Source organism: Juglans microcarpa x Juglans regia, chromosome 5D (genome assembly GCF_004785595.1).
Source record: "Juglans microcarpa x Juglans regia isolate MS1-56 chromosome 5D, Jm3101_v1.0, whole genome shotgun sequence".
Classification (NCBI taxonomy): Eukaryota; Viridiplantae; Streptophyta; class Magnoliopsida; order Fagales; family Juglandaceae; genus Juglans; species Juglans microcarpa x Juglans regia.
Window position 1 is genome coordinate 6,367,021 of NC_054602.1, and position 18,653 is coordinate 6,385,673.

Below are 18,653 nucleotides of genomic sequence, written 5' to 3' on the forward strand. Positions count from 1 at the left end.
TGGAGAGTCAATCACTAGGAGCTATATTTAGCAGTTAGCTACTGTACTTATATTTCAAATGTATGCTTTGTAGATTATCTTAAAGAATGGAGAAGCATAGTAAATTATAACAAAGTTTAGTAAAATGTTGTTATTTGTATAATATCATGTGATGGCCATGTTATAGTTGATGTCAAGTGTAAGAAAGAGTAATGATACAAACAAATCCTAATATTGTCACAATCCGAGAAAGCGTTAACCGCATTCAATTTTCTAAGAGGAATTGTCAATATTACCATGAAGACTTTCATGATATCATTTAGGTAGTCCAGTTTCACCTAATAAATTTGTAGGACTTTGTAAACGATAAAATGTCTTCACAGTCATCCACTCTATTTGGCACATCATCAAAATTTGGAGATGCTTGAAATTAATAATGGCCTGTTTCTGTCCTTTTTGACCCTCGTTTTAATCTTCTGCACACTTGCATCTCTAGGTCTTTAATATGAATCTATCATATTTTATTCGACTGTTTTATGATCTTATTAAATGTTGCATATTCCTTGTGTCACCACTCATCCATCTCATCATAATCATATGGGTTGTATATTTTCTTAATAAATTATTTGTGATTACCCAATACAACAATATTACATTATACTGCTTGGTGGATCATGTAAGGTTTGGACAAGTGCCATTACATATTTGCATCTTTGCTTGTTTCAAGTACTTCATAGACTTATTACTGCCCTTGCTAACCATAATAACTTAGGATTATGTTAAAATTCAAGTATGTTACAAAAGTTTACTTTTGTGTATTCCACCAAGTCACTAATTCTATTGTAGTTGTACATCCTTTCAAATTTACCGATATACTTGATTTTTATCATTTTGTATTGTATTGTTTGGCTTGATAAAAGAACCGGTGCAACCTATTTGTCAACGGTTGGGTTTTCGCTCATTTTTGTGGAAAATGTTCTTTGAGAAGCATGATGATTACAAGGTAGATGGAATGAATATTTCTTTCGTTCCTGAATACTTTTTGACTTGAAACTTTTTGTTTTTTGCAGGATCTCTTTTAGTCCAATCAAAAAGTTGCTATTTGGTGTGAGATTAAATCATTGATGGACATGCTATTGATTTTGTAACTCATATATATTGTAATTTTGTATTTTGTAATGCAATATATAAATAACAAATAATATAATATGTAGTGGATTGCATTGTAATGCATGCATAGATGAATATTAGATTTTTTTGTTTTTTTGTTTTACATGCATTTAGTATTTTTAGAACACAAATATTATGCATTTCAAACTTGAATTTTTAGAAAAAAAAAAATTTAATAAAATAAAGGCTTTTATATAAAAAGAATTATGGATGAAAGTTTTGTTTTGAAATTATGCGTTTCAACTTGATTTTCAACATTTTTTGTTTTGGAAATTTTTAAATAAATACAGACTTTTACGTAAAAGAATTATGCTTTTAAATCTTTAATAAAATATAGGCTTTTACTAAAAAAAAAATTATGTTTGTAAATTTAATTAAATATGAACTTCAAAAAAAAAAAATCGGGTATAATCCGGTATTAGGATTTCCGGATTTCTAAAACCCGGGATAATCCGGGCCGGGACCCGATCCGGGTTTGTAACCCGGTTGGTATACCCGGTCCGAAACCAGGATGAACAGTGCTAATTGGGCTGTCCTTGCGGCGAAGTAATCAATCGATGTCACCTATTCAGCCGCCGGCAATTGCCAGTTTGGGCCAAAGGAGATGACTCTCTGCTTACTCTTGAATCTCCCGTTTCGTTCCTATACCTCCGAGATTCGGTCTCTCAGCAATAATTGCGTTAGCAATAATTCCCCTCTTCTCTGTCTCACTAATCCGTCTTCTCTCCAACTCCAACCTTCGCGAGTCTCACCTCAAACCAAAGCGACTTCGGCAGCAATGGAGGCTCAGCAAAGTACCACAACAAGCGGCTCATCCCCACCGATGAAGCTTCTGTTTGTGGAGATGGGCGTTGGTTACGATCAACATGGGTGCCTACTCCGTGCCACCTAACTCTCTTTTCCTTACTCTGCTACACGCGGGCGCGCACACACGCACGAATACCCACCTGAGAAATTTTCATATTCGATTGCCAGATTGTTGCATTTTAGGAAGAAAAGAGGTAATAAATTATTTTTGTATGCAACAGGCAAGACATTACGGCTGCGGCTATGCGGGCATGCAGGGATGCCATCTCTTCCAACTCGATTCCGGCCTTCCGAAGAGGTATTCCTTCTTGGGGTTGTGTGCGCGTATTTTATCGATGTGGCGTGGGATTGGGCAGATTTGAGGTTCCCATGTGATGGGAACTAAGCTATTTCTTGATAGATTTGGGTGTTGAATTACCATTAAATGTAATGAGCATAATCCGCAATTGGGATTCTAATTCTTATGCTCACAATTCTATTGCTGTCGGCCCTTGTTCCATTATTAACTAATTGCTTCTCTATGTATATTGTATCATGGTGATAACCATTTGTGGGATGGTCTGGCATACTTGAGTGGCTTGAAATGGGAAAGGATTTAGAGTTATGTAAGTGAAAATCATACGGGAGCGTGCGGATGTGAGAATACATGGGTGGCTGGGTTCCATTCTAGAAGTTGATATGTGCCATACTAATATATTTCTGATATATATCCCTTAAAATAAGACCAAGAAAGAACAATCGTTTGGTATTTGTGAGAAAATGGTGTTTTCTGGTTCTGTTGAATATGGGAACTTTTTTTTTTTACGTCTTCGTTTATTTAGGTTTAAAAATTTCATTGCGGAAATTGTCTCCTTTTGCTGAGATGAAATTGTTGCAGGGTCCATACCAGGTGTTACATTCGATCAGATGAAACTACAGATCAAGCTGGGAGTCCCTCATTCTCTCCAGGAATCCTTGGATATTGAGAGGGTCAAGTCCGTTTTTCCTTAGTGAGTATCTGCTCCTCTTTCTTTGTGATTGTATCTCGGGAGAATGTATAAAATTAGGAATGTCAAATCGTGTTAATGAGTCGGGTTCGTGTCGTGTTAAGACATTTATATTATACTATATGGGTCAACCCGAACACGACCTGTTAAGCTTATCATGTGAAAATCTCAAACCCTAACATAACCCATTAACATAACGGGTTGACACGACACGATTTGTTTTCCATTAGTGAATACTACGAAATAGGTTAATAAGACCCGACCCGACTCGACATGTTTCAACATGTTTACGTAAATGGGTTGAACAAACCCGAAATTAACTTGTTCGACCTGATTAAGTTTAGCATGATTTTATATAATGTTAAAATCACAATATCTATTAAAAATATAAAACTAACTACAAGTTCAAAATTACAATCGAAACAATAAAAATATTGAAATTAAAATCTCAACAATTTTACTTTTAGGTATAAGGGTATAATTATAACTTTGACTTTCGTAACGGGTCATAACGGGTTGACCCGTTATCAACCTGTTAAGCAATCGTGTCTTAACAGGTCAACCCATTTTAACTCGAACCCGTTAAGACTAAACTCAAACCCGCTATTAACGTGTCGTGTTCATGTTGGATTAACGGATCGTGTCACATATTATCACCCCTATAATAGAACTCTTCTGCTCTTTGAAAGTAGGGCCTTTTTGCTTGATTTCGAAGGATGCTTGGAGTATTAGAATGCGAAAGAAAAGCCTGTCTACCATCAATATATTACTTCCAGACGCTGCAAATTTTCTGTTGTTTCCCTTCCTTTTATGCCTACCATCGGTTTATGCCACCTCTCCTTGAAAAATGCTCGTCCTAATCTCAGTTTTAGTATTTACACGTGTTTAGGGTTTTCTTTGTAATACGTACAAAAGAAATATGATGAAATGCTTCAGTTAAGACGAACCCAATGGTTTTTACAAAATAGAAGTCCAAACAGTGATGTGTATATATATATATATATATATGTGACAGAGTATATGCCAGCAGAAAGATGCTGTCCCGCTCTCGAGCTGAAGTCAATGACTTGTTGTACCACTAATCTAGGTCACAAAGTCCCACCTCAGTCCAAATGTTTTTGCATACTTTATAATGTTTAGCCATTAATGATCATTAGCAAGAGGTAGACAAATTGCATAGGTAGCAATAGTTTGCCTAATTTCCACATACTATAGCAAATGCGGTACTAGAGAGACATTATCATTTCTGCAGCAGAATTCCTAGTCATTGATAAATAACACAGTTTTCTTGTTTACCGTCCAATGACATTGGCATATTATACAAAAGAGCATTTTGAATAAATATTCTCTTTTCCAATTTCTTATTGTATGTATATAAATATTGCAGTGGGAAAATTGTCAAGTTTGAAGTTGTGGATGGTGGACTTATATGCTCAAGTGGCGTTCTTGTGGAAGAAATGGGAGACAAGAATGATGACTGCTACATAGTGAATGCTGCAGTATATGTTGGCTACTAGTTTCTTGTTTCCTCTGTTCTGTCCTCCAATTGTTCGAAGGTCAGCTCTCACTTTTCATTACCCACTGTATTGTGCAATATCTTTTTGTTAATCCCAATGAATGGACTTTGTGTCTTTGTGTAATGCGCAACAAACAAACGTTCAAATAAAATAAATTGCCATTTTGTCAGTGTCATGAATCCAACAAAATTTATCCGTCTATGTCATAATTAAATCCCTCTTTATGTACTCTGATCTTGTTTATTTATCTTTCATATCAAGTATTCCTTTTGTTATTATAATTTATCTCCCAACCTTCTATGCTTGAATGCTTCTATGAGTCTTTGGTGTGGGTGTGAGTGCAATGAAGACTACAAATTTGAATTCTAGAAAGATTCAGCGTAGAAGTATCCTCCTATCTACTTCTGCAATTATGCAGAAAAATTATGCTCCATCCTTTAATCAAATTCAAATGGGATGAAATTCCTAAAAGTGGAAGTTATTTCGCCTGTCACTAGATAGGTGCTGACCAAGTAAGAATCTGTGAATAGTAAAACTCGAATGTGATAAATCAACTGCTGCATGTTGAAGTGCCCAGCTCCCCTGCCAACCTGGTTTATGCATGGTTTTTCAGATCGAAGTATTCAAATTCCATGTCACAATAAGATTATTGGCCCCGTGAAGTAATTTGTAACTCTAATTACTTAGGGGTCTTTGCTTGTGAAATCCAATGTTCCATCCTTGTTAGGCTTGACATCTTGGGGACCGTGAAAAATTACAAGATTGCTAGAGATTGAATGCTAGAGTAATATGAACTTTGGGGGAGTAGCATGCTAGCTATGTCAGCAAATTCAAAACTTTACAATTCGGATAGCTCTAAACCTGCGTGGATGAAGATTAAAGTACATATGAGGTTACTAAAGTAGAAAATAGAGATATACCTGGTTAAGACAATCAATTACTTTACAATTGATCTTTCCATCTTATTCTGATCCCCCCCAAACATTTACCCAACAATGATTTGATAATAGCTATAATTTTTTTGGTATGTTAGCCTTCACATAAGTAGAGCTGCGTATAGGAGCTGGTTCCAAGTATCGGGCAGTCCGGGAAGGCACCAATGGCTGCAGTCCGTGCCTGAATGCCCACCACCATAGGAGGAAGGGTGTGCATCTTTTCTCAGCTGCGACAGCGTCGTTATGTCAAGCAAGTAAACTGGTGTCTTAATCTTACTTAACACGTTGTTGACCACAGCGGTAGCTGGAGGTGTACCTGCCGGATAGGTTGACCCAGATAGAGGTTCACCTTCTCCTCCGCAATTCTTTTTAGGACTATTCCACTCCTTGCCCCTGGTTTAACAACACAACCAAAATCTCAGTTCTTATTGATATGTCTTGCATTGAAATTTGAAGCAAGATAGCTTTGTTGCTTTTATGAATTCATTTACACTTTCCTTTTTACCCCCTTGGTGATAAGAACCTCACTCATTACAAGAACCTTTTTCTTCCTTGGATCTTTTGAACCTATTAGCATATCTTAGGCTTTGGAGGAGTTTCACTTACTGATAATGGGTGGGAGAGATGCCCTGAAAGAAGACCTTTGTTTTGGCAGGATCAACATTGAGGTTGACCCAGTTGGCCCATGTGTTGAGCCCCTTATAAAATGCTGTCAGACGGTCCATATCTTTGTACAGCTTTGTGCCCTCACTTATGTAATCCCAACTGTATGTAATGTAAATTACCAAAACATTAGCAGCAGATGCATTACAAAAATGTGTAATATGAGAGATTAAAATATGCATACGGTTGTGATTTTCCAGTGTGGGTCCACCAGTGCCACGTGTTGAAGATCAGCATGTCCATCCCTTTCCAGGCATTTCCACCCTGGATCGAGTCTAGCTTCAGCACGCGGCCAACGTTTTCCTTCGCCAAATCTACAAGGTATGGTGTACGGTAGAGAAGCAAAGTAACACCGTAGTCCTGCACGCATATAATTTCGCCCTTCATTCAATTTCCACCCTCCATTTTAAATACTTCGGGAACATACTTTTTTTTTTTTTATATGTTTACATTGAACACACAAAAAGCAGGAAAATAAGAGAGCAGTAATACACACAACACATTTTCACAATATATTTTACAGTAATATTGTAAGATAAGGATATTTTTATAAAATAATATTATTTTTATAAAATATTTTATAAAACTATCCCTCGTATTGAAAAATATTATGTATAAATTATTTTTTAAATAAAATGGGTGTAATTTTTAAGTAGCTATTATGAGTGGTTACGTCTATAATTAATAGATGATGTAACATAGCATTGCCGTACGAGAGGGATCGGGAGCTCATTACGATAAAGATCGATGAAGAGGGCCGCCGGCAGACACTCACAGGTTGTCTGGTCCCTCGCAACAGCCTGTCGATTCGAGTTCCTAATGCCTCGATTCAACATTCTATAAGTTCACTAAATAAGACAAAAATTCCCTCCGTGTCTAGATTCTTTGTAATTAATTTATTTGAAATTCAGAAAGCAAAACTGATACAGGTATTACCTTTTTTTTTTTTTTTTTTATAATCTTTTTATAAATAATGAATATTTTTATAAAATAATATTATTTTACATAAATATACTCATTTTAAAATAGAATTATAAAAATAATTATACTGCTCGAAATGACTACTTTGTAAGATTCTCAACCCTTTATTTCGGAAAATAAAAATAATCTCTTCTCAAGTCACAATTGGAAGAAAACAACCGCAAATTAGCAAAACTTTAATTCTCTTATTGTGTATAAAAACATGCTGAATGAAACCTCATGATACCTGATTTTATCTGATAGTTGTAATTATAATATTGGCTAGCCATTTTGATTTAACAAGCATGCAAAAAAGGGCAAAAGCTCTATTTCTCCCTCTCACTCGTATGAATCATCTTCAATTGAATAAGGATGAGGAGGCATCCGATTGGTTCCTTTTGTTTCAATTCATGACATGATCTTGATTCTTCAATTGTCTACACTCTACAAAAAGAATATTCGACTGCCCCTATTAACCTATCCAAATATAGTGCTTCCTAGCTATAATTTAGCCTGGGTTCCCTCTGCATCTACTTTTTTCTTTTTTTTTTTCGGGAATGAAGAAGCTAGATTTTTTAATTTTCTTTAACGAAAATTTAAATATCGCTGTCAAATAAAAAATGAAACGGATTTTAATTAAATGGGATGTAAAATATCAAAAATATTCTTCTCAGCTATTATTTTTTATCTCACACCCTATACCTTATAATAATAATAAATAAAAAAATTATAGGTATAGAATATAGAAGTAAATAGTAACTGATGATTAAAATTCTTGAAAATATTATCTTTTCAGGAGCAGATAGACACCACAAAATCCTTAAGGCTGGTTTGTATTCAGAGATGAGATAAGATGAGATGATTGAAAATAATAGATAAAAATTGAATAAAATATTATTTTTAATATTATTATTATTTTGTGATTTGAAAAAATTAAATTAAGATTTGAAAAAATTGAATTATTTATTATATTTTTGTGTGAGAATTTAAAAAAATTGTAATAATGAGTGAGATTAGATGAGAGACTTTTTGAATCCAAAAGGGGCAAGGCATCGTTTGGTTACGCAATTCAGATGAGATGTTTTGTTGAAAATTAAATAAAATATTGTTAGAATATAATTTTTATTTTGATATTTAAAAAAATTTAATTATTTATTATATTTTGTGTGATAATTTATAAAAATTATAATAATAATAATAAAATGAGATGATTTTATATATACAAACTGGACGTTAGTCCTCTACCGGACTGTCCGATTAAAAAAGAATTTTGAGTCCCGATACAAGCCATTTTGTAAAAGGGCAAGGAGAACAGAAGAAATAAATAAATATAGTAAAAAGACAAACATGCAATCATTCAACGGCCAAGAATTGTTTTTGTTTTTTTAAAGCAGTGAACAGCAGTGACTTGATTTTGAAACAATCAAACAAACAAAACAAAACAAGCTGAAATTGATCTTACCTGAAAGCCCGCAGAAGACACTGTGCCTTTCCTCACAAAGCTGGTTTTGGTGTTAGGCACCGACGCGTGAATCATACATGACAACGATTCCCACATGTTCAGACTCAGCGAGTCGCCCACAAACATTATCTTCTTCCCTCTCCACTTCCTTAGAAATTCCATTCCATCAAACCTACAGACAAAATAAGAATACAGAACCAAAATGCTTTGAAAATAGAGGGAAAGAACCTGCTCGTATGTCCAGGCAAAGCTCCCAAAAAAAATACACACTAAAAATAATAGTACAATATGATTTGAAGGCTGGGCGTCAAGCATAAACATGTAAATGAAATTAAGATTCGCCGGCAGAAATTTCCAGAATATGTTCACAACAACTTTTCTGCAAGTAAATGGATTTGTGGTATTTGCAGCGCTCAAAAAATTTGAATTTTGTAAACAAAAGGCTGCTTTTTGGAGCACTAAAACAGACAGTCTTTGAACCTGAAATGGGCAGACTAGGTAGCGAGTTGGGAGATCACCTGGGAAGGTTACAGGAGTCAGGCTTCCAAGCATACTTGAGGTACTGCTTATCAGGTCTGCCATACTTTTGGCAATCGAACTCTGCGTCTATGAAGGGGCAGCTCGAAGAATCATAAAGAGGATAAGAAGCATCGAACACCCATTTTCCTTGGAACAGATTGCACCCACTCACTTGCTTTAGCCCCCTAAAACTGCTCACATTGTAGAATTGCCCTGCTGCTCTTGCCTGCTCCAGAAGCAGGAGCAGAACTTTAAGAAGAAACACAAAGCACAAGGGCCGGAAACGAAATCCCATCTCTGGTGATGGGTTTTCAAAGTAGATGTCAAAAGGCAAGCCCTGAACAAAAAGTGATTCGCGGCATGTGTTTATATAGGGAAAGAAACCATGGGTTTGAACTGAGGACAAAGCTCTGATGGAGCTCTGCTCAACTTGCCATCTGTGGGCTCTTTTTCGGTTTTACAAAATCATTGCAACTATCTAAAGACAGACCATTTATAGACATGAAAAATTCTTCAAACGAGTCTTTATTCACCATTTCACGTCTAATAAAAAATATCTATACACCTTATAAAAAACATATTTACATTTGATAAAAAAATTATAAATATAAAATATAAAAATAAATAATGATTGATGCATAATATTTTTTTTTTTAGATAATATTTTACTTAGCATAAAGATCTCTTTATTTCCTCTCGAATTTTTAACCTCGCTTACTCAATACACACAACTTTTTTTTAATAGTTATTTTTTAATGATGATATTTTTCACTAATCATATTTCATTTTCTTCAAATGAGAGATAAAACCAATCTCTTGCATGCTTAGAAGAAAAGTCTCAAGTACTGTATAAAGTGGCTCTTCTTCAGTCCAATCTGTGAAAGTAGTTAACTATTAATTTTTTATGTGTCACATGAGCCTGGGAATCTTGGATGGATTCGTCATGTTCAAGCCTATGTTCCGTGGGACAAAGTTTGTTTTATCGGTAACATCAATGTATTGATAAGGGGGGGGGGGGGGGGGGGGGGCCTTCGGAAATTCTTTAGATGCATTCAATTGGTGTGCATGTCACACGGTCTATTAAATTTGCATTATGATGTTTTACGTGGGCGGTACGTATATATATTTATATATAATTTGTACTGTGGCTAAGTTTATACTAGGAAATTTGTTTTGCATGTCATGCACGATACGTTTAAAAACGTGAGGCAATGCTATGTGTTGATGTAAAAGTTTGTTGGCTAAGATTAGATGACTAAGACCTATTTGAATTATTAAATGAATGTAATTTATTTTTATCTTTATCTATGAATATTTAAATTCAAAGATAAATAGATTAATAGATAAATGTTTGTCTTTATCTTTATATATGAATACTTGAATTCTAAGATAAGTGGTTAAATAGATAAAGGTTCAAAAGACTTTTGATCAAGATTGAATGTTCGCAAAGATATGAGATATCAAGTGATCTGAATAAAAGATTCAAAAAGAAGATATCAAGCAGAAAGAATTTCGAACTATCAAGAAGCTATCCAGAACAGAAGCTAAACAGAAATCAGTTACTGGAGAGAAGAGTTATCACGACATGTCAGCAATCCGTCAGGAGACGTCTTCGCGACAGATTTTATCCGTCAGCAGAATCCTACTGAAACTGGAACTCTTTTCAGATTGTTTATTTAAAGGATTTTACTGGTTAAGATCTATATAGATTCAGATCTACATATTTTCTAGAGTACTTTCTAGTGCATTATTTTGGTGAAAAAATTTCTTAGTGAATTTTCATATTTGTGATCTCTCTTTGAGTGTGATTGTGCTTCGAACGTGGAGGATCGTGTGATTAGACTTCAGCCCCTAGAGTTCTAGGAGGAAAGACAATATTTGAAGATCACCAGAAGTTCTGGCTGTTACTGCGGTAGAAGACAAACGGGTCTGGGAAGTAAGAGAGTCAAGTTGCAAAGGTTTTGTAATTGATGAGTACTTGTAATTGATTTTCAAATAATAAGATTGAATTTCTTGGGTTTGGTTGCCCCGTAGGATTTTACCTTTAAAGAGTTCTTTAAAAAGTTTTCCTTCGATATCAATCTTAGTATTATGTAATTTATTTATTTTATATTATTATTAAATTATTAAATTAATTACATGCTTGAATACTAACTAATTTATTGAATAAATAGATAGATATTTCTGTTGCATTACAGGAGTATTTGGATAATTTTACTATGCTATTGATCGTAGCTTTGCGGCTCTTCTTTAATTGACTTGGTCTTAGTCTTGCATGCAGCATTTAATATTCGTTCCCTTTTTTATTACTTCAACTCCATGGATTTCATGGTACGTACGTTTTGATCTTGGGATTAATAAAAACTCTCCATTCGACATATATAATATGATGAGGCATGTCACATGATTAAAATATTATTAAAAACTTAAAAATCATATAAACTTTAGTAAATTATTAAATCTATTTTTTTTAAATCAAATTCTTAAACTAAAAAATGAAAAAAAAAAGTTTAATTCGACCATCCCCTTCTGCTTCTTTTTTATCTTCTTGTTTTAAGATTTTACTTTCTTTTTTTTTTTTTTTAATTTGTAAGAATTTGCATCATGTTATATGATTTTTTAAACACATGACATCATATGTCAAATTTTCAAAAGAAAATTATGATGGGATTTTTATTGAAAATATTGCGAACTATGATCATCAAAATGATAATTTAAAAAATAACAGAGAAAAAATAACGGTATAAATATATATTGACGAATTGATTATATGAAGATTAGAGAATCAGAGTGTATATCTTTTTCTATTTCAACTAATTTTTCAGAAATTAGAATGAACATGATCAAGAATGCAATGCACCGAATGTGATTTTCATGCAATGAATACGTTCAACATGACAAGTTGTTTGCAGTTATACACGTCCCATTTGAAACTTAGATTAGTTTAATTTTAAGTTGAATCTAACATTCAAATACTCAATTCTGAAATTATTAAACTTATCTCAACTCAAAACTTTTTTATATGTCGGGTCTACAACTTTTTTTAACTGATCAACACATTTTTAAGCAATGCTAGCTGGCTCCCCTTTTTTTTCCCGATTGTATTTTTTATTTTATTTTTAGTTTTTTTAATTAGTAATTAAGAAAATATTGTTTAATAATATTACGGATTTTTTTCTTTTTTTAAAAAAATTTAAAAGTGTTAAAAAATTATGTGAACAACAAAAACAAAAATTCTTTAAACATTTTTTTTAACATTATTTGTTTAACACTTTTAAATATTTTAAAAAAATCACAATATTATTAAATGATATTTTCTTAATCACTAAGAAAAAGAAAACTAAAAAAAAAAAGGCCAAGGAGCCCAAAACGGGCTCTATAGTATTTTTCTACATTTTTACATATAGGACCTATAATTTTTTTTAACTTTTCATAAATACATATAAACACATCTTAATATTTAAATATATTTAAACTCATCTTAAATAGATTCTACAAAATTTACTTATTTTATCATCTTAATTTATTATTATTTACAAAAAATTCATATCAACTTAACTCAATATCCAAATGGAACCTAATATAGATGTCCCACGTTTTTTGAGTAAAAAAATTATTTCTAAATGAAGAGTTCCGGAACAAGCAGGTAAAGGCAAAACATCGGCGATGGACATAAAACAGTGGTGCATGGGTCCGAAGAGAGGCTTTAGCAGCCACCAGACAACTTAGGTTGGGTACAGTACTACTGCTGAGCGCTAAATGACATTCTGTTAAACCTCATCACTAACTGTGGTTGAGTGCGCCACCTTACATTACATTATAATTGGTCCCATCTCTTTGGGCGGTAGGTGAATCGTCTATTATTCTTATAAGTCATGTCCATTTTCTGAAGGGCTATATATATATATATATATATATAATTAATTCAGTATTAATAATGCAACTTTTGTGGCATGCATGCATGGGGCCGGCCGGGGTGCTTAATTGCAAGTTCCAACCACACGCATTTTGCGTAGTGTTCACCCTATGTTTTGAAAATGCCGATTGTTAATCGTAGCTAGCTAGCTTCATTAATGGGGAAACCTTCCCTCAAGCAAACAATCTCAGTTGTTGTTGAGAATCATTGACATTACTCAAATAACGTCCATTTATAAGCTTGGCCCACGAAAATTGAGTTTCCTTTTTACCCAACATGCAAGATCATTTGTTCAGCTAATTTATCCAAGACTTGCTGTACGCCCGTCCTCATGAAAATAACTTTTCAAGACGCAAGAAGTTCTTCTTGAAAAGAAAAAAATTCAAGATTTATATGTTAGTTTATTTACTTGACAATAAAAAAATTCCGAGAAACTTAAGACCAAGTACATGGTTTTTAGGCAGAGTAGTGCTACATGTATTTATAATTTTACTTACATTTTTATTTATAAGATTCATTTTGTTAGTTTTATTTTTTAATTCAAATTTTAAATTTTATGATTTTCAATATATCAATAATAATATGTGGAAGAAGTAAATTTTTTGTAAATTTTTTTTTAAGTAAATTTAATATTTTTATTTGAGAAAGGGATTGATCATTATTGTTTGGATAATGGTGACTTGATGATGATAATCGATAAGTAAACCAATTAATTAACAGCCTAAGAAGAAAAGATGAATGAATACATGCAATAATTTCATTAATATTCTGATAATTTTTATTGATGTGATGACGTAGTGTCTCACATCATCTTTAAGGTGTTCTTCTCAGCCACATCAAGAAGTAGGGTATCTCTGCTTGGTTGCATCACTTTCTTTCCATTTAACAAAAAAAAAAAAAAAAAGGGGATTCCTTTGCAGGAGGATCAGTACAATTTGCTCTCGTGACGTTTTATGGCTAAAGGCACTGCTAGATTCTCTCTCTGGTGGAAGTCTGAATGAGACTTTGAAACAAAATAAAATGATTGACAGACATGGATTTTCCAGCACTTTGCTGCACCCTTCGATCTCACAGTACCGCTATACAGCCCTCCACTACATGTCAAAATAGTAGTGCAATGTAGTGCTGTTTTCCTTTACTAGTCTTAATTTGTTTTGTTCGCTACTATATATTGATTTGATACCATAATCATCCTGTGCAGATTTGCAGTCGGCTTCCACAACCATAACAGCGTTCTTTGAAGACTAATCAACCAGTTTGCAAATTGCAAATTAAGAGCAGGCTTTAGAAATCATATATATTTACACCTTTCCCTGTCCAAAGTCCTAGATAGCTAGTAGCTAGTGCCAGTCACGAGAATGCATGCTCCTGTCAAAATTGTCGTGCCGACACATGGGACACCCGAATAAATTAATAAAAGTCTTAGCTAACAAGGGGTACATAACTACCATTACTACTACATGGTCTCAGTTCAAAATTGCTACACCAAAGAGTATGTATGCCTTTCTCTGGCTAAATAAACTTTATTTTATTATGATGGCCTTTCCTATTAGCTTTAAAATTAGTTCGAGCCTCGAGCTAGGGATAAGGTCATGATTGTCATATTATCTTCTGTGGCAAACTCACTACAAAATTAATTGTCCAGGGAGATTCAAAAACCAGCTGCAGGCCAGCCGCCGGGCTTGATTTTGGAGAATTGCAGGTTTTGGAAATGAGTACTGTAGAAAAGGGGTTTCTGAAGAGTCAAAGCATATCCAATATAGCAATGATTGGGTGCAATACAGTGTGTGGCATACAATGGCCTACATGCATGGCTTTCTCAGTCACCAAACTGGTTATTGCTTGATGTACGTATTAAGCCTTTTATCCCTTCTTTTACGCGCAGAATTCTGGCTTGAAATCAATCGTCCAAACTCAATATTTATGATAACGAAAATCGATTCCTTTTTGGAGAAAAGAAATAAGGACAAGCACACACATTTAACTGAATTGGCTGCATTTGCTTGACTTCAACTTCACGAGAATGCAAAATTATACCGACCCCAGATGTATCTGTCATGGATTAATTAGAGCTAAAATGCAAATTGTGTAACGTGCGGCATTGATTCAACGATATCCTAATGGACTTGGAGTTTCAATTCCCATTGGTTTTCCTGAGATTTCATGCCGACAACAATCTAATTAGGCCAGTGAACTAGAATCTGTAGCTAAAGGCAAAAAAAAAAAAAAAAAAACTAGAATCTGTAGCAAAAATTATACTACTGCTGCTATTCTTGGATAAAAATATCAGTTTTAAGGTAGCTCGATCGGCTCATGGGATCCAAAGGGGTTGTGTTACAAATTGTTCAGCCTGGTTATGGTCAACTGGAACCCATCTTAGATGGCTTAAATCTAACTAAACAATCTTTCAAGTTTTTAACAGAAGAATCAATTCAGTGAAGATTAAAAGCAAGGACACAGAGTACGGAGAGAGCTGACCGAACTTGAGTGCTTGCAAAAGAAAATGGAGATGCAGGGGATCGAACCCTGTACCTCTCGCATGCAAAGCGAGCGCTCTACCATTTGAGCTACATCCCCAGCTCCAAAAGGTGGATCAGTTTTAAAATTCTTTACTTCAATAAGAGCTTTTTCGGTGGTTAATAGCGGGCTTTCTGCGCCCAAATATGAGAGTTAGGTAATGGTTTGTGGGCTGAGGCCCGGTTTAAAAAATAAAGCCCGCAGGGAAAGCTAAAACGGGTTTACGGATACGCGATAAGGCAAGCAAATAGCAACCTCATCTCCAAAGTCCGAACGCTGAGATTGATAGATTCAGAGACTGAGAGCCAATTGTGAAAGAATGGCTTCGCTGACAGTGTTATCATCGGCGTCACCTTTGCTTTCGTGCGGAGGAGGTAGACAGGCTTGCATTCCTTCAGCTTCCCTCACATTCCTTGCGGGTTCAACAAGGAGGAGCTCGGTGTCGTTGAATGCTGGGAGCAACCCCATCCCTCGTTCCGGGCTGCTTCATTGCTCCTTCATTCCCTCCTCTTCCTCTTCTTTTTCGTCCTCTTTCTCTTTCCCTTCTTCCTTTTCAGGTAATTTCACCACCGCTTTTGAGTAAGTAAGTATCAAAATTTGTGCTTTATTTCATTGTATTTGGTCATTCTAGCATATGGGCGAGCGTTATTTAAATCTAAAATGATAAAAGATTCATAAGATTTTAATTGCAATAATTATTCAGTTGTCTGATTCCCTTGTCCTCGCTGCTTTTAGCCATAATTGACAGCGAGAAATGTTGAAATGGGAATTTGAATGAATTATGCGCAAAATTAATGTTTTTTTTTTTTCCTTTAATTTTTAGGTTTATCTTTGGGTTTGAATTTGAGTTATGGTATTGGGGTCGGAAGAGAAAAAGGCCGCAGCTTAGTTGTGAGGGCTGGGAAGTTCGCTCTTTGTCAGACAAAGAGAAACAGGTCGCGAAAGTCTCTGGCTCGAACTCACGGCTTCCGCAGACGGATGAGAACCACCAGTGGCAGAGCAATATTGAAGCGCCGACGTGCGAAGGGACGGAAGGTCCTCTGCACAAAGTCCAACCCCAACAGCGGGAAGCGTGCTTAATCGTCACTCTGCATGATTCAGTGTCAGCGGATAAGTGCAATGATATGCAATGTTGTCCAGTAGTTTCACAGAGGTGGACTTAGTTGGGTTTCCATCTTATGTGCCATGATAACGATTGTAATCCATCATTAGGAGGTATTTTGTGTATTGCAATTCACTTTTTCTGTCATTGTCTTCTCTTGTTCTTGATATATGATTGATATTTGAGAATTCCTGTGCCCCATTGCTTAGCCTGTTAGGCCCGAGCTCTCCAACTATTCGTGGTAAAGATATTGTTAGTTGTTAAAGTACTGGTGGTTTTATTTCTGCTATATATCCGTTCTTCCCTAAAAGATACGTGACGGTATATGGTTGTTTATTTTTTGCGGTATTCCAATTGATGGATTGAACTATTAGAATGCCTCCTATATGAAAGCTGACATTTTGCTTTCCCTTTGATATGCAATTGATTTGTTCATGAATTCTAGTAGTTAAGAAAAACTCGTGCTAGAACAAACTGTTACATTGTCAGGCAATAGACCTAAGACTTCAATGCAATCAACATATTTGATGCAGCAAAAGAGACACTTATGGATGAAGATGCATAAGACGCATGTACACAAGGCAGTAGTGCCACCAAGTCCTTTGGTGATATTACCTTGTTCTATCAATTTCCATGTAGTTATTTTCTAAAAATGTTTAATAGTGAGGGCTTAGGGTGTAGCTTTGCTCCATTATGATAGGCTGCAATTTTGCTTTTAACACTCGAGACAAATAAAACACCATACAGAAAATAATGCAAAGAAAAAAAGAAGAAGAAGAAGAAGAAAGAAAGAGAGAGGCTTCCAGAATGTGCGGGGATTTTTGTACAATTAGTTTCGTTGTTATCTAGATACATACTTTCATAGATATATTTGATTACGTTTACTGGATACATAAATAGACTTGCGCATTGGATTTCAGGTCATTTCTCATGAACTGTACTGTTCTTCTTTGCCACAAATTTTCTCTAGAATCCAATTAGTCTAGGTTTGTGACTATGCTGAAAAAGATAGTTAGCGGCTTCACCATTTGAAAAAGAAGAAAGCAAAGCAGATGTTATTGATGTAGGCGCACGGCTACTGTACAGTGCCAAATTCTGTGGGTTTTGTCAGATTTCATTAGGTTACTTCATACTAGTTATTGTTGGAAATGTAGACTTTGTTACTTCGTTCAGATTTTGAGATACGAACAGCAATACGGGCATTTTCACAGCCAGAACATTTAAAACACACGAGAAAACTGAGAACAAGGCATATAAATTTATAATAGGTGATTGAATCTGTCAACCTTTGGGCTGCCTAAGCAACTGGATAGGAAGCTTCCGTGGCAATGCCACAGAGACCTTGGGGATAGGACCATAGGTATCTCTTTGAATCCTCATGTAGCCACTCACCCCAACTCTCGCCCCCATTAAATTCTTGACTAACCAGTACTTAGTACCATCTTCATCTGTTCCATACCCAATTAGAGTAACATCATGGTTTGTTTTCGTGTCACATTCTCAAGAGGAAACCCCGCTTGAATAGAACTTAAAGTCATATTGCGCAGCGGCGGAACTAGGATTTGGTGGGGCATTGTATGATATGTGTCAACATAGGTAATATGTATTTATTGCAAGTGACTGCATAAAAAACAATAATCATACGTCATAAAATTATATCTAAAAAAAAATGTCTATAAATTATCTTATAAGGTAATTTTTCTTTTTAAATGCAAAAAAAAAAAAGAAAATCCTACTTTGCTAGAGACCTTTACAAAAAGAAAAGAAATTGAAATATCAATTTAGAATCTTCTCCTTCAAATTAAGCTGATGATCTTTCGTAGAATAAAATTTGCCTATTATCATTTTAGAAGTAAAATTCTTGACAATTTCTTTCTCAATATAAATTAGCAAATAATTTGTAAGAAACTTGTCTTCTATTTGAATACAAAATCAGTTTTTACAAATTTCATGGCAGAAAATGATCGTGGAGAACTGAAAGAGTTAAAACGAATTATGTTGGGGACTGCTTTGACTTTGCGAGCGAGACGGAGAAAACCAACTTTGCTTTTTGATGGGTTATGTTCCAAACAGAGACATCAGAGAGAGATTGTTCTGGAAGCCAGAAGCCATTTCAGATA

The 18,653-nt window shown here is 34.7% G+C and overlaps 3 protein-coding genes and 1 non-coding gene across 5 annotated transcripts; 2 read left to right on the forward strand and 2 right to left on the reverse strand.

Annotated features, from left to right (window-relative positions):
- Nucleotides 1–1,668: 1,668 nt before the first annotated feature.
- LOC121265209 lies at nt 1,669–6,527 on the forward strand. Of its 2 annotated transcripts, XM_041168742.1 has the most exons (5): nt 1,669–2,019; nt 2,178–2,254; nt 2,834–2,945; nt 4,330–4,498; nt 6,258–6,527. In XM_041168742.1, exons 1-4 carry the CDS (start codon nt 1,754–1,756, stop codon nt 4,457–4,459), a joined length of 585 nt encoding a protein of 194 aa, XP_041024676.1. In that variant the 5' UTR covers nt 1,669–1,753; the 3' UTR covers nt 4,460–4,498; nt 6,258–6,527. The 2 variants fall into 2 exon arrangements, with proteins under 2 accessions (XP_041024676.1, XP_041024675.1); XM_041168741.1 differs by lacking the exon at nt 6,258–6,527 and having other exon boundaries at nt 4,330–4,628.
- Nucleotides 5,281–9,486, reverse strand: LOC121265208 (protein trichome birefringence-like 38). The gene is made up of 5 exons (XM_041168740.1): nt 8,998–9,486; nt 8,480–8,651; nt 6,242–6,417; nt 6,001–6,159; nt 5,281–5,787 (listed from the first exon to the last, which is right to left on the reverse strand). The coding sequence occupies exons 1-5, from the start codon at nt 9,291–9,293 to the stop codon at nt 5,496–5,498; spliced, it is 1,095 nt and encodes a 364-aa protein (XP_041024674.1). The 5' UTR covers nt 9,294–9,486; the 3' UTR covers nt 5,281–5,495.
- A 5,932-nt stretch (nt 9,487–15,418) lies between these two features.
- TRNAA-UGC lies at nt 15,419–15,491 on the reverse strand. Its single transcript has one exon. It is a non-coding gene; the product is annotated as a tRNA-Ala (tRNA).
- Nucleotides 15,492–15,656: 165 nt separating this feature from the next.
- On the forward strand, nt 15,657–16,680 carry LOC121266196 (50S ribosomal protein L34, chloroplastic). Its single transcript, XM_041169951.1, has 2 exons — nt 15,657–15,988; nt 16,255–16,680. The coding sequence occupies exons 1-2, from the start codon at nt 15,751–15,753 to the stop codon at nt 16,509–16,511; spliced, it is 495 nt and encodes a 164-aa protein (XP_041025885.1). The 5' UTR covers nt 15,657–15,750; the 3' UTR covers nt 16,512–16,680.
- The last annotated feature ends 1,973 nt before the right edge of the window (nt 16,681–18,653 follow it).

Bases quoted from the DNA above. Each gene is read 5' to 3' on its own strand.
- LOC121265209 (XM_041168742.1), top strand. From the start codon at position 1,754: ATGACTCTCTGCTTACTCTTGAATCTCCCGTTTCGTTCCTATACCTCC. The intron at 2,255-2,833 runs GTATTCCTTCTT...AAATTGTTGCAG, and splicing joins GATTCCGGCCTTCCGAAGAG to GGTCCATACCAGGTGTTACA. The intron at 2,946-4,329 runs GTGAGTATCTGC...TAAATATTGCAG, and splicing joins GTCAAGTCCGTTTTTCCTTA to TGGGAAAATTGTCAAGTTTG.
- LOC121265208 (XM_041168740.1), bottom strand. From the start codon at position 9,293: ATGGGATTTCGTTTCCGGCCCTTGTGCTTTGTGTTTCTTCTTAAAGTT. The intron at 6,160-6,241 runs GTATGCATATTT...CATTACATACAG, and splicing joins CACACTGGAAAATCACAACC to TTGGGATTACATAAGTGAGG. The intron at 5,788-6,000 runs GTAAGTGAAACT...TTGTTAAACCAG, and splicing joins ATCTCTCCCACCCATTATCA to GGGCAAGGAGTGGAATAGTC.
- LOC121266196 (XM_041169951.1), top strand. From the start codon at position 15,751: ATGGCTTCGCTGACAGTGTTATCATCGGCGTCACCTTTGCTTTCGTGC. The intron at 15,989-16,254 runs GTAATTTCACCA...TTTAATTTTTAG, and splicing joins TTTCCCTTCTTCCTTTTCAG to GTTTATCTTTGGGTTTGAAT.